The 26,471-nt window shown below is 35.4% G+C and overlaps 1 protein-coding gene across 1 annotated transcript in view; it reads right to left on the reverse strand.

Moving 5' to 3' along the window:
* sptlc2a (serine palmitoyltransferase, long chain base subunit 2a) overlaps positions 1-25,276 on the reverse strand; it is a 52,881-nt gene extending 27,605 nt beyond the window's left edge. The window contains exons 1-9 of the mRNA XM_056476800.1: positions 25,063-25,276; positions 21,666-21,860; positions 17,233-17,387; positions 16,792-16,940; positions 11,924-12,048; positions 6,184-6,277; positions 1,636-1,741; positions 1,284-1,503; positions 995-1,121 (exon numbers count right to left, since the gene is read on the reverse strand). Of these exons, the coding sequence (XP_056332775.1) occupies positions 995-1,121; positions 1,284-1,503; positions 1,636-1,741; positions 6,184-6,277; positions 11,924-12,048; positions 16,792-16,940; positions 17,233-17,387; positions 21,666-21,860; positions 25,063-25,182 (1,291 nt within the window). The 5' untranslated portion in view covers positions 25,183-25,276. The remainder of the gene's footprint in view (positions 1-994; positions 1,122-1,283; positions 1,504-1,635; positions 1,742-6,183; positions 6,278-11,923; positions 12,049-16,791; positions 16,941-17,232; positions 17,388-21,665; positions 21,861-25,062) is intronic.
* Positions 25,277-26,471: the final 1,195 nt, after the last annotated feature.

Raw genomic sequence — 26,471 nt, forward strand, 5'->3', positions numbered from 1 at the left:
ATACTTTCAAACAGAACAGAAGATTCTTGATTTAATACTGTCTTAGTAGCATTATACCGTCTATTTATTTGGCAGTTTGATTATTTGTTGCAATATAAGATCCATCACATCATTGAACATTTGACAGGTAAATAAATGTACATTTGTAATGTTAAGCAGCCTGAAGACCTTTCATTTAACCATTGGAAACTAATGATCTATTTTTGAGTCAATGCTGCCACCTTGTGGTTCACTCAACACACAACACATTAGTATTTACATTGCATATCTAAATTTGTTTGATATTTTTAAAGTAGTCAACATTTAAAGTGGATCAAAACCTTCCATCAAAGTTGTCTTAAAACTACTGAATAACACCCATACGAAAAAAAACCCCTTTTTTGATCCACTTAAAATAATGTTTTTATTTTCTTTACCTGTATTTACTACGCATGTTAAAGTGTTTATATTTGTTTTACTACATAACAATCTGATTATGTTTCTTTTAGTTTACAAAAAAAATAAAATTATATATAATGTTTGAAGTGGATCAAAACCTTTCATGAAAGTAGTCCTAAAACGATCGAACCACATGCCTTATTTTTTAGGACAATTTTGAAAAAAGTTAATCCACTTTAAATACCGGATTAAAATTTGTTTTTTTTTTTTTTTATTTTGCTTCAAAGTTAAATTAACTACCGTTTTCATTCGTTGGAATTGTATCATTTGGTGAAACAACTTTGGTTTTCATTCTTAACTCTTCTGAAGTGAACACATTTGTATTGTGTTGTCTACAATTTGATATAAACATATCTGAACACATCCATCAAGAGTCAAAACACTTGTGTTCAGTACGTTCCTCAATTTTTATTTTGTATTCTGTTGAATAAATAACATCATATGGCACTGGGATGACATGAGGGTGAATGAAGAGTAAATGAGTATTATTTTTGGTTGCCTCTAATCTTGCTTTGTAAAATCTTAAATCTAATAAAAAAACAGGAGTAACACTCACCTATTGTCGTTCCATCCTCTCCCATAATGCACTTCATAGAAGTGATGATTTGCTCCACAACAGGAGCAGACATGGAGGAGGCGTAAACGGCACTGTGAGAGTGAGTTCGCAAGTAGTCTATCAACTCCTGAAGAAAAAAAAAAGCTAATTTCATAATTCATAAATATTTCATCGATTATATAGAATATATTAAATATATTATATTATAGAGTTTAAGAAGAATAAAAAGCAAATGGACCCTTTTCACACAGCCATAAATTTGCAATACTACCATATTCTTAAATCATACCTTCCTGCCTCCTATGTATCCTCCAGCAGCCCCGAAGCTCTTTGTGAAAGTGCCCATCATGATGTCTACATCTCTGGGGTCGAGTCCGAAATACTCCACCACCCCTCGACCGCCGGGTCCCAAAGCGCCGATACTGTGAGCCTCGTCCAGGTAAAGGTAGGCTTTGTACTTCTTTTTCAGAGCTATAACTTCTGGCAGTCGAATGATGGAGCCCTCCATGCTGAGAATAAAGAACAATAAACTTTGAAATGTTGGTGTGGTCTTTCATTGAATGAGTAAACTGTGAAACGTAAAATATCATGACCAACACTTGAGATTAATTCCTTTAAGTGAATGGAAAGTTTAAAATCACCTGTAAATTCCCTCAACAAGAATGAGGATTTTCTTCCAGGGTCGATGTGTTCGAGGTTGGCCATGAACGATTGCATCTCTGAGTAGCTTCTCCAGGCTCTGCATATCTGGTTGAAAAAAAAAATAATGAAATGTTAATCAGCTGACAACATTTAGTAATATACAGTAACAATCAACGCAATACCTTTCAAATGTCTGGAGTCGATACATTTCGATTGTTGAATATTCATGAAATAAGTTTACAACGTTGCAAATATAGCAAAAACTTTAATATTATGAAATATTATTACAAATGCGACACTGTGGTGCAGTGGATATCACGATCGCCTCACAGCAAGAAGGTCGCTGGTTCGAGCCAAGGCTGAGTCAGTCTGCATTTCAGTGTCGAATTTGAATGTTCTCCCCGTGTTCGCATGGGTTTCCTCCAGGTGCTCTGGTTTCCACAAGTCCAAAGACATGTGGTACAGGTGAATTGGGTAGGCTAAATTGGCCGTAGTGTATGTGCATGTGAATGAGTGTGTATGGGTTTTTCCTAGTCATGGGTTGCAGCTGGATATTTAAAATATAGCTGGACAAGTTGGTGGTTTACCGCTGTGGCAAACCCCATATTAACAAAGGGACTAAGCTGAAAAGAAAATTAATGAATTATTACAAATTAAAATAAAAACTTTTCTATATTAATATGTAATTTACTCCTGTGATAGCAAAGCTGAATTTTTAAAGACATCTCTTCGGTCTTCAGCATTATATAAACATTCAGAATTTTAATATGCTGTTTTTGTGCTTAAGTAACATTATTAATATTTACATTGTTTGAAAAATGTTGAAAGGTGAGCTGCTTGATGATTTGGTGGAAATTGTCATGCTTTTTTAATAGACATTTTTTTAAATATATATGCTTTTTAGCCATTTACAAATATATTTAAAGGTCACTTTAATTTGATACTCAAAAAATTATCAAAAAATTATCCATACCCCTGGCAAATTCTGACTCAGTTTTATTCAACCAGCAAGTTTTTGCTTTTTTTTGACAGGAAATGACACAGGTCTATCTCCCAAAAGATAATAAGCCAACATTGCATCATTGTGGGTAAAAATATTTATCAGCTTTTATTTACGTTTCAACAAAATCTTTAGGTCAGAATTTGCCAAGGGTATAAATAATTTATATATACAGATACACAGTCAAAATACACTTTTATAATAGCAAGTTTTATAATAATAATAATAATAATAATAATAATAATAATAATAATAATAATAATAATAAAGTATTAATGTAATAAAATAAAGTAGAAAATAAATTATTGTTAATACTGCTGCTACAGCCAAAAAATAAATATACTTTTATTTATTTATATAGTACGGAATTCTTTAGACAAAAATTAACCAATTGTTACCCAAATACTGCTTTAAATAATACTATAACAATTCAATACAGATAACAATATAGCAATAATAATACAACAATACAGAGATCTTTCTTTTATGTATTCACGAAAGCCCGGAATGAGATCCTACAACATGTAAAAAACAATACCAACATTAAGGCTTTTTAAAAAATCCCATGCTCATCATCTGATGGTCAACTATCGCTGTAGCCACTGAGTTAGTAGCCTGCTTCCCTCTATTTTGCATGTTTGGTGATTGTTTGTACTGTTCTCATGTGTTGATGGATGAGATGGCAAGTGTCTCTGTATGTTTTTATGTTCTGCAGAGCAGGAACCTGCTGAAAAACAACATTCATGCTGAGTCAGGCCTGATTATCTTTGAATCTTTTCCTGTTTAAATTTTTTTTTTTTTAAATAAATAAATAAATCAATAAATAAAATAAAATAAATACTGGTAACAGCAGCTCCTGATAAAGTGAGTGTCATTTTGAAAAGCACACATGAAAAGCATGTGGTTTTCTCCAGTAAAATATTACCTGTATCTCTGGTTGCAAATTAAGGAACCACACACATAAACAGATTTGAAACTGTCAGTGAATGAACTGCCCCAAGCACCTCAGTAATAAGTAATCAGAAGTGCTCAAGTTTCCCCAAAGCCGCTACAACTCGAGGTTTTCAAGGATCATTACAGATTCCCCTCAAGTTACTCTTAGATTAGAGGCTCATTCATTAAGCACTGACAGTCATCTGTCCGCATTGCCAATTTAAATGATTCATTTAGAACAACACAGATAAATGTGATGGAGAGTTGACCTTTCCAGTAATAAAATCTGCATTCATGGTGGTTTGGCTGGACATTAACTAAAATAACAAAGTCCAAAAACAATCCATACTACAAATAAGTGATCCTGCAAAACTTCAAGGTCTCAGTTTCAGGATTTTAAACACACATCTACAAGTCAAAATTATTAGAAATTATTTTTTTAATATTTCACAACTGCTTTTTTGACAAACAAAAAAAAACACATTTTTAAACATAACTTATACTAATTTCTGATAACAGTACATAATATTTTTAAAGTTATTCTATGAGACAAGTATTCTGCTTAAAAATCGCAATTTAAAGGCTTAACTCTTGTGTACTGTTCAAATCGACTACCCTTTCATTAAGTTTGTGGCTGTTTTTGCCCCATTGACTGCCATTATAAGGACATTTTTTGGTTGAAAAGTCATGACAACAAATAATCATGCATTTTTGATTGTTGCTGGTTTTTACTGTTAGGAAGAAGTAAAATTTGTCATTTTACTGCTAATCATCATTTGGCAGCAGAGTTCTATGGAGTAAAAGAGCACATTAGTGTGTGTGTGTGTGTGTGTGTGTGTGTGTGTGTGTGTGTGTGCGCATAAATACAAATATTATGTTTACTATATTCTGAGAGCTGAGGGGCTTTTCTTGATTTTAAAGTAAGTGCGCAAAGGTTTTTTGGTGTCAAGGCTTTGCAATCAAAAAATGTCATTAGAATAAAAGTCAATGTGGTAAAAACAGCCACGAACATAACGAAATGGTAGTAAATTTGCCCAGTGTGTAGTTGAATTTTTGAAACTTTGTAAAGCATTTTCCCAAAATACGTGTCAAAATAAGGGTGCTTTCACACCTAGACTTTTGCTTCGGAATCTAACTTGTTTCCCCAGTCAGCGCGGTTCGTTTGGCATATGTAAATCCAGCAATCACGCTCGATGAGGTTGTTGTGAGAAAGTGACAGCTGAGTGGGACTCTACAAAACAAACTGTGAAACTATGACCAATGTGAGGAGAGTTTACGCGCAAGTGACTTGTTTTAGCTCTTTTGGTCCATTTAGAAACTTTGCTATGTAAAAGCAAACCGCACCAAGAAACAAAGAGTAACATTGTAACAGTGTTAATCCCTTTTCTAAACAAGAGAATCTGATTTGACACCAAAAATCATTCCATTTGTTGAAACACTGAGAAAGTTGTGGCCAAATGAAGGCTTAACTTATTAGGATAACTAGGCAAGTCAGGTTAATTAGGCAAGTCATTGCATAACAGTGTTTTATTCTATAGCCAATTGAAAAACAATAATATTAAAGGTGCAGTAGGTGATCTGCCAAAATGCTATCCGTTGCTCTCACTCTCTCACGTGCTTGTCCTAAAGCAACTACTGTATGCTTCGTGCTTGGCTGGCGGTGTGCAGAAATTACACTTATTACTAAGCCATACTTGCATGCTATTTCAGACTGAATATTCAAAGTAGCATGGTAAACAATATAAGGAGCCCGTCACAGGTTGTCACTGTTCAAAAATGAACCAATGTGATGTGAAATTTTCGGCGGATCTGCGTAAACGGGTATGCAAATCTGCATTTGTTGACAGACAGTTTGGGCTAATTATCAGAATTATGGGAATTGTCAGCCTGACAAATTTTAATTGGATGAACATTTTTAGTCTGATGCCTTACCCAGAATATAAAAATACATACAAATACATTTAGATCAGGCATGTCCAAGCTCGGTCCTGGAGGGCCGGTGTCCTGCAAAGTTTAGTTCCAACCCCAATCAGACACACCTGGGCTAGCTAATCAAGCACTTACTAGGCTTTCTAGAAACATCCGTGCAGGTGTGTTGAGGCAAGTTGGAGCTAAAATCTGCAGGACACCGGCCCTCCAGGACCGAGTTTGGACACCCCTGATTTAGATCATTTACTTTAATCATTACTATTGGAATGTAAAGAGACATTTAACCAGCATAAAATGTTTCTGAAGACAATCACCTACTGCACATTTAATAATAATACCGACCTTAAAAATAGTAATACATAAAAAAATAAAATACATAAACTATTTTACAGAAAAATAAATATACATTTAAATATTATATTTTATATACAAAATTATTACTATAAACACTTCTTTGCTCTCAAACATCACTTGGAAAATATTTGAAATTAAATATAAATTCCACAGGAGGGCTAATAATTGTGCCTTCAACTGTATGTCATTAAACTCCAGAGTCATGGTGATGTTTTGTATACATTGGAGCTCTACTTATAGCTATCTTTACATGTGCTGTTTACAGCTGAGAACAATGAGTGTGGGCGTTTGGACATGCATTTATGGCAAGATAAGAAATGTGCAAACTCACTATTGTGCTTAAAGACCCGGATGGTGGAGCCTGAAAGACGAGCTCCCAGTACTAGAGAGGCATGGTTCAACTCATCACTCAGAATCAGACATCCCTGTAAATAGAAACAAAATGTGGAAATTTACATAAACACAGAAGAAATGTGTATAAAACATTTACATTTATTTATTTAGCTGACGCTTTTATCCAAAGTGATTTAAACAATGTCCTAACTATAAAGCGACGCGACAAGATTCCAGTGAGACGACAGAAACATTTAAATACCAGAGCCATTCAGAAACAAAGAATAATGCTCTGCTTAATAATTATAATACAATTAATAAATATTAAACCTCTTTATCATGCTGAGGGATTGATTTGTTGGTTTGTTCTAACGTTTATGTTTAAATATGTTTCCTAGTTATTTTATTTTCAAGATTTGAGATAAACTATCTGCTTTTGCTATCAGTATGGCAATAAATTTAATGTAAAAATGACATTTAAACTTCCATTAATAGCATTTAACACTGAATAAAGCACATAATCAGCAGCTGAGGTGATCATTGTCATGAGCTGTTGTTCGACTGCGATGTCGCTGAAATTAAACAGTTTCTAAAGTATAAATTTCACATCACGTCAAGGATGGTTAGGACAAAAACATCTTTTAACAAGGACAAAATATCCTTTATCACAGGTTGCAGCATCACATTTAGTTTGGACACAGATTTACACACACACACACCCGGAGCAGTGGGCTGTCCTGTGCCAGGACCTAAATCTGCGACCTTTAGTCGAACTCTTTAAACCGTCCACGACTGATGACTGTCAGTGCTTAATAAATGAGCTTCAAAACTAAAAGTAGCTTGGGGGGAATCTGTAATGATCTGTGAAAACCTTGAGAAAGATTGTAGAGGCTTTGGGTAGATTTAGAAGCTGTGATTACTTATTACTGAAAACACAGTGAAAAGGTATGCATAAAAATATATGGAAATGAGGGGGGGGGGGGTGCAGACTACTTTTAAAAAGTTGCTTGAGATATTAAGATGTTAATGGTTTTATTTTATTTGATGAACAAAGTTTAAAAAGCAGAATTTATAATTGAAATAGAAATAGTTGTAACAATTTGAAAGTATTTTTAGCTTTAAATGTGCAGTATGTAAGTTTGTCACGCAGTGGTTGAACTAGGTATTGCACTCCTGGATCAAAACAAATGCGCACACAGGACTCTGAGGACAGGAGTGAGTGATTTAAACGGTCTTAAATAAAAGTAACGACAATTAATAGAAGGAATATTTCCATATTAAAATAAATTTTTGTTCTAACAAACACCTTGAATTGATATATTAGAAATGGTGTCAATTTCTCACAGGTGAACAACAGAAGACTATGACAATGATCACCTCAGGTACACCTCATGTGCTTTATTCAGTGTTAAATGCCAACAATGCGAGTTTGAATAGCATTTTACATGACATTTATTGCCATACTACTGAAAATAGCAGCAGATAGTTCACCTCAGATCTTGAAAATAAAATAAACTGTTTGAAATTGAACTTAAGAACTAAACACACATCAGTGATTCAGCATGTAGGCCTACATTTAATAATGTTAAAGAGGTTTAAAATGTATTAATTAGATTTTAACGCTCACCATTTCATGAGTGAGTGCATATTCTGTGCTTCTGAATGGCTGTATTTAAATTTCTGTCGTGTTTCGTCTGATGCAAACAGCCAAATTTCTCATCACTGCAATTCTCGTCTTGTAGCGTGTTGTTAGGACACACGGTTACAATGTAACCTGCTCTGTTAATGTTTACGCTCGTAATATTTATATCATTGTGCCAATTAATGGCCTCACTGAATCAGTCTCATTTAGGAGTCTGCTACTGTCCACCGGAGGTCGCATTTCAGTCACAGACGCATGCTTCCAGAGCGCTGGTGAATGAATAAATGCAATATGCTGTTTTCCAACAAGGCAACCCGGAGTGCTGAAATATAATTGGCTAAACTGGCATTGGGCAGATTAAAATAACCAAGACAAAGACAGCGTTCCAGCACAGAAAACACCATTTCAAAGCAGAATATCTGACTTCAGCATTGTTTTTCAGATAAACAAGAATGTTCACTTAGCATGTTTCTTCTCTGCAAACATATTATGGTGTTTTTATGCTTTAGAAGAGTCAAAAACTTACATACAGCATCTTTAATCCAAGGTTGATGAATTACTTTTTATTTTTTTTAAATCTTAACATTTTCAAGCATTGAGGCATTTAAGGTGGAACATGTCATTAAATTGTTTTTCCTCCTCCATACATTAGAATAGATCATGTTTGATTAAATCAGAAAAAAAAGACATTTCACCATCATTTACAGATATAACCAGATGCCATTGGGTGTGACAACAGGGTATACACCAAAAAAAGGTTTGTCAGATATTTTAATCACTTGATAATATTAAAAATCTCAATTTAAAGAAAGTGCAGCTCTAAAATAGTAATTACTTATGACATTAAATCTTTCTACATTTCTACCACTACCATTCAAATTGTCAGCTGAATGTTTTCAATCTAAAAATCTTTCATTTAAAGGGGTGGTCCACAGTGTATTTTTTAAGGCTTGGTTGTGTTATAAGATGCAAAGCGATGTGTGCTCATACTTCATTTGTAGAAAATCACATTATTTTTTCATATATCTTACTTTGATTATATACAGCCACTCAGCTAACATGAAAACGTTCCTATTTTCTAGTTCCTCTGAAAGGCCTGCCCTCATATGTCTCTGTTTGGTCACCTAACATAATGTGCTATGATTCACAGATCTGCTCCATGTCACGCCCCTACAAGCACGATCTTTGTTTCTGCGATGTAAATACTGTCAGTGAGAGTAGCTGTTAGCCGTATGAGTTTGAGCCTCAATCAGACAGAAAATGAAGAGGACACAGCTGAACCTCATGCCTGCTCTCTAAAATAAAATCTGACAAGTGTCTTTCACATACATTCAGTTTGTAAGCATGTTTAAGTGAAATGAAACGTTCTCATATTTTTTGCGAGTTTGTTATTTGAGATGTGGAATGCATGGAAACGCTCGCATGGACAGACAATGCAGAGCTGCTGAAGATGGTGGGTGTTTACAGGGGTTTGACGGATAAATATGAATTTGTAGTTAAATTGTTAATGGTGCCAAACAGCATTTCCCATTGTTTGCATCCTTGTTTACATCCTTCCTACAACATACCATTAATGCTAGACACTATGTATGTAATTGATCAATTTTAACAAATAAAAATACTTACAGGTTGTGACTCACAAACCACAGCTTCGTCCATTATGGTTGAACTTTTCCTTCTTTAAGGGAGTTTTTAGCCGAATCCAGCACTGAACTGGGAGCGATTCTGGAAGCTGTCCTTTGTCAAATGCTAGCTATATATTTTTATAATTCTCTGGAACATCAACATTAAACTATAAGCCCTTCTCTCTTTGTGTCATGTCCTTTGGAAGCCCAAATACAGAAATAGAAGAAGCTCTGTGGAAATAGCAGCATTTGGCTGGCATTTTAGCTTTCTCTGCTATAACATTAAAGCGCCTCTGGCCACACCCCTTCACTGCGCAGAGTGCATGCGTGTAACCTGAAGCATTTGTGATCTCACTAGCCCGAATGTATTTTTTTTTAGTCCCCAAAATTCCTTTGCTAAGCTAACTCCGTAAAAGCCAATATCTCCCTTTTCATTGAATTTTGAGCGTCTTACATTCAGAGATGTTGTTTATGTTCACACAGCTACACATTAACTAAAGCTTAAAGTATGATATCGTAGTAGACCACCTCTTTAAAATATAATAAAATATAGTATTATCATTTGTGTGTGCAGTGCTTGACATTAACTTTTTTTTATCACCAACCACTGTGTCTAGTTGATTTCCAACGTTACTGGCCACTCGCCATTTTCACCTGAAACAATTTTGTTGTTAGGAAAACATATTTTATATGCATATGTTAACTTTGGCATGCTAAAATTACTTGACTTAGACTTTGTGTTATGTCCACATGCCTCCTCATTCATTTCACTTTTTGTTTGTGTTTGAACTTGCTTAATGCGCATGAGTAAATGGGTTATGGTTTTATAGTGTGGCATTACAATTAGCTTTAATTTCAGATTACTTTTCAGGGCTCAACAGAGGATTTACCAAATTCATCTCAGACCACACCAAAAATAAATAAATAATTATTTCTTAGCCACAAATTTTAAATAATACAAGCAAAATATAAATTGTCAAGCAAAAAATAGCTGTATACCAGCTCTTTTTATTCAACAAAACCTTTCTAAAAAAAAACATTTTAAAAAAATGTATTGCCATGCATCTAAAAATAGTAGTCTGTCCAGGCTAAAGGCCTCTCAGATCACCAGTTAACTATACATTAATGGGGAGTTAATCTCCTATTAAAGCAATGTTATTGTAAAAATGATAATTAAATCATATTAACAAAAATAACCGTAAGCAAAAGAAAGCAGGTGAAGAACATACCGTGTGTGATAATGGAAGGATGATCACGTTAGGCCCATAATTTGTTCTTTTCAAAGAATGGTTAAACTGGCAACCGCTGCTGCTTAGAAAAAGACAGTTTTTAAAAACATCCAGAGCTTTTGGAAGCAGCAGGACTGTGGGTGCATGAGCATTACTTTTTGCAGGTTACTTCCGCCAGGAAACGGGAGCACGCATGCTTTTTAAACAGTCTGATGTGATGCGCGCGAGTGATAATCTATTCATTCGGTATTCACCTGTGTTCTTTTGCTCGCACGAACGCTTTTTTGACAGTCATGCTGATTCTCGATTCTAAGATGACATTTGCATATTGGGCCATCTTTACTATCGAACCCTGCTTTTAAGAAAACTACAATTTAAAAACTCATCAACCAGCCAAAGTGGCTAGTGAGAGAGTCTGTCTAAACTGCCACCGCTGAAATCTATGTGTGTGTGTGTGTGTGCGTGTGTGTGTGTGTGTGTGTGTGTGTTGAATGATGATAAGACATTTTGAGATTATTTGATTTCAAGATTTGAAACATTAAACAAGCAACTTTGCTTGCATTCAATATGCTCTCTGTATATTTAAAAACATGTTTTTTTATTTGAATTTACTATATATTTAATATAAATGTGATGTCTTTAACAACTTTTTCCATTCACTTTCAAAATGTTTATAGATACTTTTTTTCAATGTCACTAGAAGTTTCTTTTGTCTTTTATCTTGCTTTTTTTTGTTGCAATAATACAAAACACATCCTTTAAAATCAGTTTCGATTATGTAAATCAGGAAAGGCAGGCATTTCAACACTAAATCACTCGCCCTCTGGCCTGCAACCGGAAGTGAGGTTGGGAAATCTCTCTGGTTGCCCTTGCAGCTAAACACACATTTCCTGAGGTGATTTTGTGCCTTATCGAGTACATTCCATTGTGTGTGAGCGACACAAACTGTTTAGGTTGGTTTATCTTTACTATTACACTGAGCTTCTCCCCTGCACTGATGATAAAATACACCCAGCGTGCTTAAACCAACAACTGAAAATATTCACACACACACACAAAAAACGTATGTATCATTTAAACAAGCACTGACAGGTTAAAGCGGGATCCGCCTGTATGGACACTCCTAACATTTGTAGGAGTTGCCTTGGGTGGTTCATCACAGTAAAAAAAAAGATAGAGACAGAGGAGCTGGCAAAGTGGGAAAGAGATAGTAAGCACTCTAAATAGTGTAGCACATCATACCTTGCCAGCTAATGCAGGAATGTTCATGGAGTTGGTTGCAAATCCCATTCCGAATGCCATAGCAGACTCCACTCTCAGAAATGACGCCACCAGTTTCTCCAACTTCTCGTGTCTGTCGAGGTTGCCTAAGCAAATCACACATATAAATCAGCTAATGCATGCAAACACTCACTCATTATAAACAGTAGCTGGAGAACCAAACAACACCTGTGTATATTTCGAAAGCAAAGATAATCTAGAAAGCTCCTACATAAGCCCATGCAATAAATATTTAAAGTTGGCATGAAATGATAATCCACGTTCCTTTTTAGAGGATTATTATTAGTGATCTTATTGTTAATTATTCATCAATGTATGTTTTAAATGTAATGAAGAGGTCTTATATTAATGATAGTATTGCAATTGTGTTTTTTTATTAAGGATTTTCAAATAGTACAAACAACAAACAATCAGACAAACAAACCGTCCCCAAGTGCTGCGAATTAAATGAAATGTACAAAAGTTAAATAATAATAAAAATAAATACATTTTAAATAATCAAAATAAAACAAAAGAAGCCAGAACTTTCTTTAAATAAAAATTTCTGAGGTTATGTAGAAAAGATTGGAGAGGTTCCCAAAGTCTCCTGAATTTGTCCTGTTTGTGGTCATAAGTTAATTTTCCAAAGGAAGAAGGACTGACCACTGAGAAATCCACATAGAAATAGTTGGGATTTGAGAAGTAGACCATTTTAGTAATATACATTTCTTAGCCAGAAATGTAAGAGTTGTAAACAGAGGTTTAAGCTCTGAGTCAAAAAGATCTTCAGGAATGTCATTCAAAAAGGGGAAAAAAGGGGAGAAAATAAAACGTTTTTCAATTATCTTCTGGATTGCAGAATGAACCCCTCTCTAAAATGGTTGGATGTGAACAAAAGACCAAAATACATGAAAAAAAAATGTGCCCTTACAAGTTTTGCACTTCAAACAGAGGTCAGAACAGGCTGGGAACATTTTATGCAGACGAAAAGAGGTAAAATAAATTCTGTAGAAAAACTAAAAATTGTTCATGTACGGAAATTACGGTAAATTTTTGAAAAGTACCATCACAGATCTTGGAGCAATCTTCAGAATTAAACAGAACTCCTAGGCCCCGTTCCCATTGTGGTTTCAAGGAATCATAAACTGGGGAATCAGAGTAAACTAATAAGGCATCGAATTTAGAAACAAGCCCTTTAAAATAACTTACTGACAGCATAATTTCTTCCAGTTCCGATAATTTAAAACAAAGTTAGCTTCGCTTTAATAGAGACTCTATAAAATGCCGAATTTGAAGATATTTTAAAAAGTCTTTAGAGGGAATATCAAACTCTGTTCTAATTTGTTCAAATGATTTCACAATTTCAGAGGTAAACATTTCTGAAAAGTCAGACAAACCTTTAGAACTCCAGAGCAATTGTGGTTTTAATGATGAGCAATCTGACATTATCAAATGAAAAAGAGTCATTCAGGGTTTCTGCAGGTTTCCCCCAAGTTAAATTTAAGACTTTTTATAACCATGAAGAATGAAAATTCAGACCTATATAGGGCTAAATGCTAAGAATTGTTTTTTAATGGGTCAGCAGAAAAAAAAGCACTTGTCCCATCAAAAAACTAATTGTAATTAGTTATTTCTTGTTATTTCTTTCATTATTTCTGATTTTCAAATAATGTGTCAAAACAAGCAGATCCTAGTTGTATACATACATTTTTTTTTCAACACAAAGTTTTTAAAACTAAATGTATAGACAACAGACTGCTATAATATTATTAATAAATATAGTTTTGCCAAGAGTTTTATTGAGATGTATTGTTGGTGATCGGATGTGTGCTGGATCGATTGGGTAGCTTTACATAAAGGACCAATTGTGGATTTAATAATGAGCAATCTGACATTATCGAATGCCAAAGAGTATTTAATTATTTTTAGATCAAAATTTTTATATAATTTGACAATATTGTACACGCCTGAATTTACAATATGGAAGAAAAGATATGCCATCACTTGGGTTTCATTGCAATTTCATTAAAGGAATAGTTCACCCACAAATTTTAATTCTGTCATCATGTACTCCTCCTCCACTTGTTCCAAACCTGTTTGAGTTTCTTTTTTCTGTTGAACACAAAAGGACGATATACAGTACTGAAGAATGTTTGGGAAAAAAAAAAAAAGCACCTGTTGCCTTCCATAGTAATTATTGTTTGCTACAATGGACGGATGCCAGTGGCTCCTTTTCTGTTCAGAATTCTTCAGAATTTCTTGTTTTGTGTTCAACAGAAGAAAGAAATTCATAAAAGTTTAGAACAACTTAAGTAAATGTAGACATTTTCATTTTTGGGTGAACTATCCCTTTAAGAAATAATTATCCAGTGCAAAAGTTGATCCAGTTAAAAAAAAATGTATATACTGCATGACTTGAGCTAAAGAAACAAACACAAATTTCACTCATCTACTGCTGTAGTCATAAACATTCACACGGGTGACTTTCTTATAAATAGGCATTTCAAGAACTTTCCATTCACTCAGATGCATTCAACTCAACTGTTTTGGAATGCAAGATGTAAGATTAGATAAGTTAGATAAACTACACATTTTATAAATTTCAACTCCAGACCTTTCATTCATTCCCAATTCCATTAAACGTAGTCTCACATTTAAATGCAAAAACTAAATCTGTATAAATGATCCCTCCAGCTAGGGGGTTCTGGGCAGTTTTCCAGATGTATGCATTTCTGGTGTAGAAATTCTCAAAGTCTTGATAAAGTTCAGTCCTTTAGAAACAAAAAGACATTCTTATGTCTGATTTTTTTTTTTTATAGCTTCACTAACAGAAAACAGCTTCTTACTTTTTGGTGACTGAGTTGTCTAGCTAGGGGGTTCTGGGCAGTTTTCCAGAAGATGCTTAAATTAATTTGCTATTGTTTAATTTTATTTTAACTACAGTATCATTTAAGTTATCATCACAAATTGTGGATTGCAAACAAGCACCACTAATAAACTTTAAACTTACATTTTTTGTCAGAATATAGATATTCCATTGATTTCTCACACCAATTCGTAAATTTTAGATTCAGTGGCTAATCCGTATGAATTTGTACGATCCAATTAATACATTTTAGTACAATTTGCACATCTCCCAACGAGAGTTTTGTTTAGAGGTGGGGTTTTTCCCATTATAAACTGTACAACTGAACTATGAAATTGACAAAACATAAAATAGTTTTGTTTCCTCTTGAGATCTGGCTGGATATTCTCATTTCTATTGCATACCTGTCAACCCTCCCGTTTTTGCCAGGATTCACTCGTATTTTACCATTCTATCCCACTATCATCCCGTTTAAGTATTTTCTTGTATTTCTCTCATATTTTTAGTCTATGAAAACTGAAAGCAACATCAAAGAGCCGATCTCAAATGTGATATAATTGCAAGAGCTGTTCAAGAGAATTATGCTTTCGCATTATTTGGGCTTGAAACCACGTTTAAATGAATATAAAAACGGCTGCATTTACTTAAAATCCATTTTATGCGTTGACTGTTGTCCTTCCTATGCAACTTCAGAATCAGTAATGGTGTTGACTGACAGACGCCATCCGTATAAAGACACTGTTCCAGATCAGCTTCTGTATACGCCATTTAAAGAATAGTGAAAGCGGACACGTATTTGGGTGTGTTTTTAAACAGACAAATACAATTAATAATACGTAAACATGTCAATCCTGGTGTTTTTATTTTAAACACAAATAATTGTCTTAAATGAGCACAAAAAGTTATGAAAGTCATAGAATACTTTTATCATACATCTTCATTCTTGAAGTGACGCCTCTGTTATCAAACAAAACAGTGGATCAAAATGAAAGAGTCGCTGCTCTTCTCTAAATAACTATAGTAACTTTAATCAATTTAAATACTGTGAATAAAAAGTGAACAAGATTTTATAACTTGATAAAATTTCTGGATAGGTCATTTATTTTAATAGGCTAAACCATTTATTTTATTTTCAATATTTTGTAATGTTTGCTATAAATTCTATCATATGAAGTTAATTTTCTCTCCATGTTTGTTTCAACTAGGCTTATATACAATTAAACTGCTCTGAATGAACAGATTAAGGAGTTTGGGGTAATTTTGGGAGTTTTTGTGGGTAGGTTTTTTTTTTTTTTTAAATGGGGAGGGGGGTGCTTCCCGTATTTTTACATCCCAATGTTGACAGGTATGTTATTGTGTGAGAACATATTTACATTTTGTGATTTTTCATTTAAGTTATGTGACTTTTTATTTAGAAAACTTGACCCTCATATCTTTCTTTATGGAGCACATAAACACGGAATATGTCAAAATCACTCAGAATGCTAGTTTGCCACATTTGGAATAATGTTTCCAGGTCCAAGCCTCTTTTAATTGAAAAAAACTTCACCTCAATAACTTAATGTTTATGACCACTATGTTACAATTCATATCACACATTACAGTGAATATTTTTGCTAAATTATGGTGTACAGTAAAGTTTCTAGACTTGCTGTACATCCAACACACCAATTTTTTAATGCTCTATAAAATATGAATCACTGTCTGATGCCGCGATCATACTACAGCATAAGCATGCAAAATTCTGTAGCACAGCAATGTGAAAAAAGGCCGTCAGAGTTCACCAAGCTTGAACTTTCCAACACAGCGAACAGCAAAACTTGCGTTTCCAGTCTGTCGTATGAATGGAAGTCAATGGGGAGAAAAGTGCAGTGTGCCCGGGGCTTTACGCTCTACTATCATGCATGGATCTAAACATTACAATCATGACAAGTGAATTACGGCAAAACATCTTTAATAGCAAGACTATCCAATGAGCACTCACCCATTTCCTGTCTGGTGCTGGCCACGCCCACCCCAAATTTCACAGTCACCTCTCCAGCAGCTGTAGCACATGAGCCTGTGTTCTCTGCAAAGCCCAGGTAATTATACGATCCCAGGTTGATCACATCCTTCACCACTCGCCCAGTGTACCTGAAAGAGCACAATAAGCTTGTGTGAGATTTCTTTTGAGGGAACACTACACCTTGATGACCTCATCAATCCCTAGACTGGATTATTAGGTTTATGCAACCTCAGTCACCTCATATTTCAGGTTATACTTTAAAACAGCCTTCCTTATGAAAGTTTATTATACATGCACTCAAAAGTGACTTTGATATTAGAATCATTAGATTAATTTAGCTCTCATTTTGGAAGGTTAAAAAAAAAAAAGTCAAGATGTTATTTTTTTTTCCTCTGTTCAGATTTAAGACAGCCCACTTACTCAAAGGTCCAGTTGTAATCATTGGAACTGCGCTCAACAAGGTCAAACTTGGCCCCGGGAACGCTGCAAATGGGCCTGTTCCAGCTGTCCCGAATCCTCATGTATAAATTCCTGGTGTAGAAATTCTCAAAGTCTTGATAAAGTGGAACAAAGTCCTTCAGAAACAAAAAGAAACAGGAAAACATTCTCATGTCTGATTTTTTTACTTCACTAACAGAAAACAGCTCCTCACATTTTGGTGACCGAGTTGTCTTGGATCCAGTATTTTAGAAAGAACAACATCCATAAAAGGCGCCTAGCAAAACAAAGCTCAACCTTTCAGTGCCCTAAAGTACTTTACAGTAACGGTAAACTGCACAATATCCTTCCTATGTCAGAATAAGCTCTTCCTTCCAAACTTACACCAATACATTTCTGTAATGCTTTGCACACAGCTTTATTTTTCAGAAATTCACTGAAAAGTAGGAAGGAAATTACTATTACTATTAAGAAAAGTTAAAAAATGTTGCATTCAAAACTCAAAAAATGACTAAGTTTTGTTTTTTGATAGCCTGTCTTTTGTGAATTAAATACAAATAGATTTTTTTAAATATTAGTAAATCACAGAGTCATTGAACAAAATGTTTCTGAAACCACAAATGCAATCATTTAACTCCAGTTTCTAGTTAAAAATGAACTTTACAGGACAATATGATGCCAAAAAACATTTGTTCCTTTTCACACTAATGATATTCAAAGGTACATATCGACACCAAACACCAAATCAATAGGGTATATGCAGAGCTGGTGTTTCTTCCCATACTGATAAACTTCCGCTGAACCCTAATGTGACTTTTTTCCATTTTATACGGTTCCTTTCACACCATCGATGTTATAATGCAATTAAAATAAAATCAGTTAAACAGACTTTGGCATTCATTTATTTGCTCAAGCGTAAAACGAAACAAAAAGCCGTTTACTCGCACACGCCTGTCAGGATTAGCATGCTAGCGTAGAAGCGCCATTAAATATACTAGGGTGAAATAAATGTTCATATTTTAAAAGACACGGCAGGGGGAAATTTAGTGCAGTGCTTCTTGTACAATCTGAAACCCACTTTATATTGGATATCTCTCAGCACAGATCGCTGATTTTTAAAGAAAACAGACCTTAAACGCACCAATTTTGTAATGGCATATAGTTCACTTAAAGCGCGTAACCCAGGTTACTGACAAATTAAAAGTCCTTCCACATATACCCTATACCAGGGGTCACCAATCTCGGTCCTGGAGGCCCGGTGTCCCTGCAGGGTTTAGCTCCAACTTGCCTCAAATGTCCTTTCATTCTAATTCTTATTCATTTTGCTGTAAAAATTGACAATAAATAGGTCATTTCAATTGTATTTTCAATAGGAAACTGATTTTTAGTGACAGTTTAATTTTTTTAATTGAAGGGAGACAGCTGGAGAGCCACATATTTTTGGTCAAAGAGCCACATGTAGCTCCCGAGTCATAGGTTCCCTACCCCTGCCCTATACCATAAAACCACTTAGCGATGTAATTTACTTGTAATTTATTTAGTTTGCCTCATTCATCCATCCCCATATAGACAACTTTTCTGGTGTCAGTTTGCTCGGTAGCTCACTTTATATGGAGTTTTGTCTCAGAAAACGTTTACACATTGGCCCCAATATGCTTACTATTTTCTATTGTGCTTTTGAGTCTAATCCATCTGTCGCTCTGGTGGCATGGTTTGGAAGTCTGTCCCTTAATAACAGGAAAAGACTGAGCCAGTTTATTAGGTGGTCTTGCAAGTTGATTATTGAATCCCTGTATAGTAGGCAGCTTTTCCAGATTGCCCAGAACATTAGCAGCTGTAGCTCTCATCTCATCTCCCAAGACCAGTTACTCACTGAAGCTAAGCAGGGCTGAGCCTGGTCAGTAGCTGGATGGGAGACCACATGGGAAAACTAGGTTGCTGATGGAAGGGCCCTCAACCTGTGGTCTGTGTGAGTCCTAATGCCCCAGTAAAGTTAAGAGGACACTATACTGTCAGTGAGTGCCGTCTTTCAGATGAGATGTAAAACCAAGGTCCTGACTCTCTGTGATCACTAAAAACCTTGTAAAGAGTAGGGGTGTAACCCTCAATAGGCCCTTACGATTATGGCCTCCCAGTCATTCCCATCCACCGAACTGGCTCTATCACTGTCTCTCCACTCCACCTATAGCTGTGGTGAGCGCACTGGCGCCATTGTCCTGTGGCTGCTGCACACTAGTGGTGGTGTGGAGAGACCCACCTCATGATTGTGAAGCGCTTTGGGTGTTTAGCCATACACAATAAATGCTCTATATAAATACACACATTACATTATATCCTCCGTTTGAGTTTAGCTACTGTCTTAGGGTCAAAAGTTTCAGACGCTTTTTAGTAGGACAAAAGGTTACAGGAATAACTTTGTCCCATCATCTATTGTCGGTCTGTATAAACTGTAATATTTTATAATGTACTTTTGTATGTGTATATGTGTGATTTAATTGTTTGTATCAAATGCCAAACTTTGCAAAAAAAAATTAATAAATAAATGTCCCTATTGGGTACCAATAAAGTTAACTGAAATGAACGGTACTTGTGATGCAGAGTAGGTTCCACAAAAGAGATAAAAGCAATGTAAAATAAAGGTAAAACTATGTAGTTGCGTTTTTTTCTCTTACGTTCGCTTTTGAAAACACTTTTTTGAAAAAAAAAAAAAAAAAAACTTTTGACATTTCCCCATTTGAATTGTCACATGGATTGAGTCATCAAATTCGGAGTTCCTATAGGTTGTTGAATTTGCGCTAATCGCAGCTCTTGTCACACAGCAGGAATGTGTCTGAAATCTTCTGACACTGCCAGAACTTCATTGGAGGAAAAATCTGATCGCAATGGGCTTTAATCGGCTGTCAGTGAACATGTCATTGATCAAAGATCACTGATTTTGGCCTATGATTTCAGGAATCTTTTAGGATTTCCCAAATTAAGCTTAAGTGACCGACAGCGACTGTTGGCAACCAGATTGGCATGTTGAGTGACAAAGTTGAGAATCCTTCAACTTTATGCAAATTGAAGAGCGACTTTCCTGCGCGACAGCCAATAAGAGGACCAGTAGAGCTCATGTGATCCTCTCTCAGCTTGCTCACAGGCCGGTTGTATTCTCCGTGCTGTAGACCTACACAGACCTGCATTTGCAGCAGGTCGCCACCCAAAGTCGCTGCTAGCGTGAATGAGGCGCAAGTATGGTCTCAACAGCATTCAAATGTTAGCGGTAAAATGGACGTTTTTAAAACTTCAGAACTGATTAGTACCAAACTTCCCATATCATGACAACACTAACCCTAAGTAATGTATTTAACATTGGTAAATATGTAGACAGCACCCTCTTGTGGATTTGTCAACTGAAACATTCAACAAAACATACCCTGAGCAACATATTTTATTTCAAGAGAGTTCACACTTAGCTGAAGATTGATAATAAAGCTTGTTTGGCATGCTGTCCCAGGAAATAGTCCTGAGCTTATGAGATCCTCGAGCCCTGGACTCCCTCCCGTTTGCAGTGCGAGAGGGGAGTTTGAGCTCAGGTAGATCTCGATGAACTTTCCCTAGCGTATTTCTAGCTAAATGATGAATATGGATGACTGAGGAGAGGTGTACTCGCTAAGAGCTTGGCTATGGTATCAATTTTGTGTTCAATTTACTTAGGTTACGTGTTTTTGGACTGTGGGAGGAAACCGGACCAGGGGGAAACCAACGCGAGCTCAGGGAGAACGAGCAAACTCAGCACAGAAATGTCATCTGGTTTAGTAGGGACTTTTACCAGAGGCATTCCTGCTGTGAGGCAACAGTGCTAATCACTGGGCCGCCGTGTCACCCATCTGGAAAGGAGGGGGAGTAGGGGTGGGTCTTCAAGACGAAGATATTGAGATAAGAAAAATTCTAGCTCTTTATAGCGAGTTAGGAATTATCTGATTGGAGAATCGATCATGAGCTGACGCGGGAACAGCTATGAATAATCATAAGCACGTGATCCTCACGAAATTAGTTTATAAATAAACTTCACATTGCGCAAAAATTATTATTCCAGTGAGGTCAAAGCAGACATATTTAGCAGCTATTACTTAAGATTTTAGTGTGATAATTCCAAAACTGTTGCTCAAGAAACATGTATTATTATTGTCAGTGTAAAAAATATGTTTGCTGCTCAATCTGTTTGTGATTTGATCCTTTAATGAACTGAAGATTCAAAATACAAGCTTATTTTATAACATTGCCTTTACAGTCACCTTCTATTAATTTAATGCACCTTTACTGAACAAAATGATTAACTCCTGAAAAAAAACACACACACAAAATTATGAGCGGTCATGTATACGAGTTATGTATACATTTCCTTTTTCCACCAGGCACATCATAATGTTTACCTTCTGCTCCTCCCTTTCTCTGGCGATATGGCATTTTTCTATTTTCCACTCCCTCATAAAATCCCGTAGATATCCAAAGATCGTAAGGATGCCATAGCCCATGTACGTGAGCACGGCAACCAGCATGGGAGTTTCCTCGAAGGACTCGATGAACGGCCTGCTGTAGAGTTCTCCATTGCATGCAGCATGATAAACCTGTAAAGCAACACAATTCAAGTCATGGTACATCACACCGTGGGTTGCTGATTACAAGAAGCACCTATGCAACGCAGACATTTGCAAAACAGCTTCTGGTTTAAACAATAGCGTGCATTTATAAGTCAGATTAAGTTCAGTCTCCCATTGTCAAGAACTGTTACTCATGGTGACCCACAGGACACACAAGTTTCAGATCAAGTCGTTCATTCAAAACCCAGTGATTTGCAGGCACATGTGACTAGTCATGCCCCGCTAACAAATACCACAGAGTCTAGCAACAGTGACATCCACGTGAGCCGCCATCAGCTCCAAGATTGCAGCACAACTTTGCATTCAACTGCACATCTGAAAGCGTCTTCCAGGAAAAAAGCTTATTGAAGATAAGAGATTTACAGAAGATCTGCGTGATTTGCTTTTGAAGACAGTAGCTGATCAATAAACATTTATTATCATTATTGTCAATGTTAAAAACATTTTAGTTGCTCGTTATGTTTTTATATGATTCGTTGATGAACAGAGGGCTCAAAATAAGCTTAAAAAATAGAATAATTATGTCCTTTTTAATGTCCTTAATGAAACATTTTATTAATATTTGCTGAACAATATGAACAACTAATTCCAAAAAAATACACACACAAGCACAATTTTGAATGTTTATGAGCCTTGCTAGTCAGGTTAGTAGTGTAAAGACAGGAACAATAGCAATAACAAACTGGAGAACATCTTGGAATAGATGAAGCTGAACTCCCACTCAAACACTTCTAGTGCAGGAAGCACATGACAGACATTCCTAAAGCTTTAACGTGAATCATGAGTTGCCTTCAATAACTTGCACAAGACACTGGTATGATCCCAACATCTTGACTTAGATTTTGCAGTGCATTTGAATTGAATACAGATTTATTACTTTTAAATAGATGTATAAATATATAAATGGTTTTAAAAATAGTATTAATGTATAAATTAAAATGATGTTCCCAAATATATTATTTTAATACAACTATTTTTGTAATTTCCCAAAAATAGAAGGACAAAATTACTGAATCCTGTAATTTTTAGATGCCGAACAGTGGAAAGCATTATCACAAGCAAAAGCCTATACCTATATAAACTGCAATGTTGAAATTAGAATATCAAACAGCAAAAATGACTATGTAAATAAGAAGTTTAGCATGTCTCTGTGAATGAATTATGTTTTGTTTACACAGATATTAAAGCAGGTGTGACTGTGTTTGTGGTCTCATATGATGACATGAACACATGCACTTCACTCTGAGAGTCATTTCACAAGATTTCACCATCTTATAAGAGGAAAAACTGTTGTCACATCATACAAACAGAAACTCCATCTTTTTCATGATGACCAAAACAAAAGTTTGGTTTAACTGTAACAGGAAAAGATTACAAATCAATCCCTCCAGAATTTTGCAGTGAATTAATTTAAAAATGATTTGTTTGGTCAAAACTAATGGCGTTATTTGCTTCAGTTTGAGGATTAACGGACTAACTATTAAAAGGACTAAAGCAGAGATGTCAAACTCAATTCCTGGAGGGGCGCAGCCCTGCACAGTTTAGTTCCAACCCTAATTAAACACAGCTGATCAAACTAATTAAGTATTCAGTCATGTTTGAAACCTATACAGGTAAGTGTGATGAAGCAAGGCTGGAAATAAACTGTGCAGGGCTGTGGCCCTCCAGGAATTGAGTTTGACATCCCTGAACTAAAGGAATTAACAATTCCACAATACATTTTACCTATCTAAGTAATAAAATCATTTAAAACTTGAATGTAAAAAGTTATTTCAACATGTAGCCTAAACGTAATGTAAAACTAGCAGCATAGTATATATTTCATTATATACTTGCTCGCACATGGAACTAAAATAATAAATAAAAGTGCAGTCTTTTGTGGTCATCCATATATTGGTGCAAACTTATCTTTTTGTTATACATCAAAAATGTCATTGACAACCACATAACTGATGAAAGAGCCAATCAGAAATTATTGTAGGTAAGAATACACTCAGTATCCCTCAAAACACTGAAAACTTAAGTTAGATTATTCATTTGATTAAATTTATAAATTTGGTTCACTGAGGCATATTACACAAACTAACATTACTGAAAAAAAATAGACCTTCCTGATCATCAATGTATAATTCGCAGTGTTTTAAATTACAAATGCTTTAAAAATTATTGTAATCGAGTAGTTTTTCTCAGGAGTTGTAGTTAAAAAAAAAAAAAGTGTACTTTTACTTTCCCTTGAGTACATTTTTAGTGCAGTATTGATACTTTTACTCCACTACTTTCGTTCAACCTGCAGTCCTTTATTTTTTCTTGTCTATGGGGATTAGAAAAATCAGTCCTGTGATTCTTTTCCAATCAAATCGCACATAGAATGTAAAATTGCATCATTATGAACAACCTCAAGACACAAGTGCTTTATAAACCGTTTGGAAGCATTAAAAGATGTCCAAAATCTTGCGCTAAATGCACTACAGAATGTTACGTTTACACACACATATCAGCTTTTCACAGCGTAATACTCAATACTTGAGTACTTTTGAAAGGTCTACTTTGTACTCATACTTTTACTAATATTTACAACAGGTACTTTTACTCTACTTGCACTACAATTTGGATGTAGTGTAAATTTGATTTGATTAAAGTAATGATACTTTAACTAGAGTATGATTTTTCAGTACTTTCCAACACTGATAATTCGCACCCTGTTCATATTTACAAGTCCACCAATTACTGGGTGCAAAAAAAAAGATGTTAAGCTGCCAATATCTTGACTTCTCAATGCATTTGAATTGCATTAACGCAAAGGCAGCATGAGGTTGCATATTAACTTTCTGGTTCAACAAACACATGCAGTTGAGTTTCCACTTGTGGCAGTATCATTAGCTAGATCTTGTCTGATTTTATAGGGCTGATGAAAAGATATTACGAGGAGAAAGTCTGCATATCATCCGTCTGTCAAACTTTACTTTTCCACATGTGATCATGCCATAAACAGTGAAACTGCACGCCATGCACTAACGGAGCAGCATTCAGTATTGAGAACAGCTGCCGTTTGTTTCCATGCTTCATCGTCATTACTATTATCATTGTTACCTTCTAACAAAACGCACATGCATGTGAGGAGAATTAAACGCGCACTACTCAAAAATCTCAGCGGATGATGTGGCCTCACCTTCTCTTGCTTTTGATACTGAAGATGGTGATGATGGTTCTTCACCATGCCATTTCTTCCTGGTTTCACACCATTGGCTGCATGACAATCCTCAGTTTTATTCCCCGCGCTCTCAGTCATACTTATCCAAGACTAAACACACATACAATCAAATGCATGAAGACGGAAAGATGGAAATGAGCCGCTTTCAGGGCGACGCGCGTCCCCGCTACCCTGAGCACCACAAGAGAGAAACCTGAAATTCCAGCCTCCGCATACCGGAAATCGACGCCCCGTTACTCGCGCCAGCCAATTGGAGAGTGGAGTTGAGATCCTGGGAGTGGCTTATGTATGAAAAGGGCGTGGCGGATGAGAGCGCTTCAGCTGCTGAGAGGAATGAACTCTAATAACCTCAGGGTGTTTCACCTGTGTCTGAATAACTGACTGACTCCGCATTGCTCAAATACTCGACTGATGCTTGAACTTGAAATCAAATCTGATTAGCTATAATAATCTGCGAACACGTTTACGGTTGGGTTACAAAAGCACGAGGAAGCAACATCACAAGATAGACATGATCAAGACTGCATCCGTTTCCTTTTTTGATTGTTTTATAAATATTCCTGTAACGCAACTTTTCTACGCAAGGGTTTTTAAAAGTTAATGGAGGACAATAATGTATGTATGTATGTATGCATGTATGTATGTATGTATGTATGTATGTATGTACAGCTGAAGTCAGAATTATTAGCCCCCCTTTGAATTTACTTTCTTTTTTAAATATTTCCCAAATGATGTTTAACAGAGCAAGGAAATTTTCACAGTATGTCTGATAATATATTTTCTTCTGGAAAAATACTTATTTGTTTTATTTCGGCTAGAATAAAAGCAGTTTTCATTTTTTAAAATCATTTTAAGGTCAAAATGATTAGCCCCTTTAAGCTATATATTTTTTTGATAGTCTACAGAACAAACCACCGTCATACAATAACTTGCCTAATTACCCTATCCTGCCTAGTTAACCTATTTAACCTAGTTAAACCTTTAAATATCAATTTAAGCTGTTTAAAAGTGTCTTGAAAAATATCTAGTAGAATGTTATTTACTGTCATCACGGCAAAGATAAAATAAATCAGTTATTAGAAATGAGTTATTAAAACTATTATGTTTAGAAATGTGTTCTCTTTCGGGTGGGTTGGAGGGGGGTGGCTAATAATACATACTGTATGTATGTATGTATGTATGTATGTATGTATGTATGTATGTATGTATGTATGTATGTATGTATGTATGTATGTACAGTGCTCAGCATATATAAGTACACCCCTTACAAATCGTTTAAATTCATATTTTTAATAGGAAGCTATACAATATTATATTTGTGCGTAAACATTAGATAAGTCAGTACTGAAGCCAAACCTATAGCTAAT

The sequence above is a fragment of the Danio aesculapii genome, chromosome 17 (genome assembly GCF_903798145.1).
Source record: "Danio aesculapii chromosome 17, fDanAes4.1, whole genome shotgun sequence".
NCBI lineage: Eukaryota > Metazoa > Chordata > Actinopteri > Cypriniformes > Danionidae > Danio > Danio aesculapii.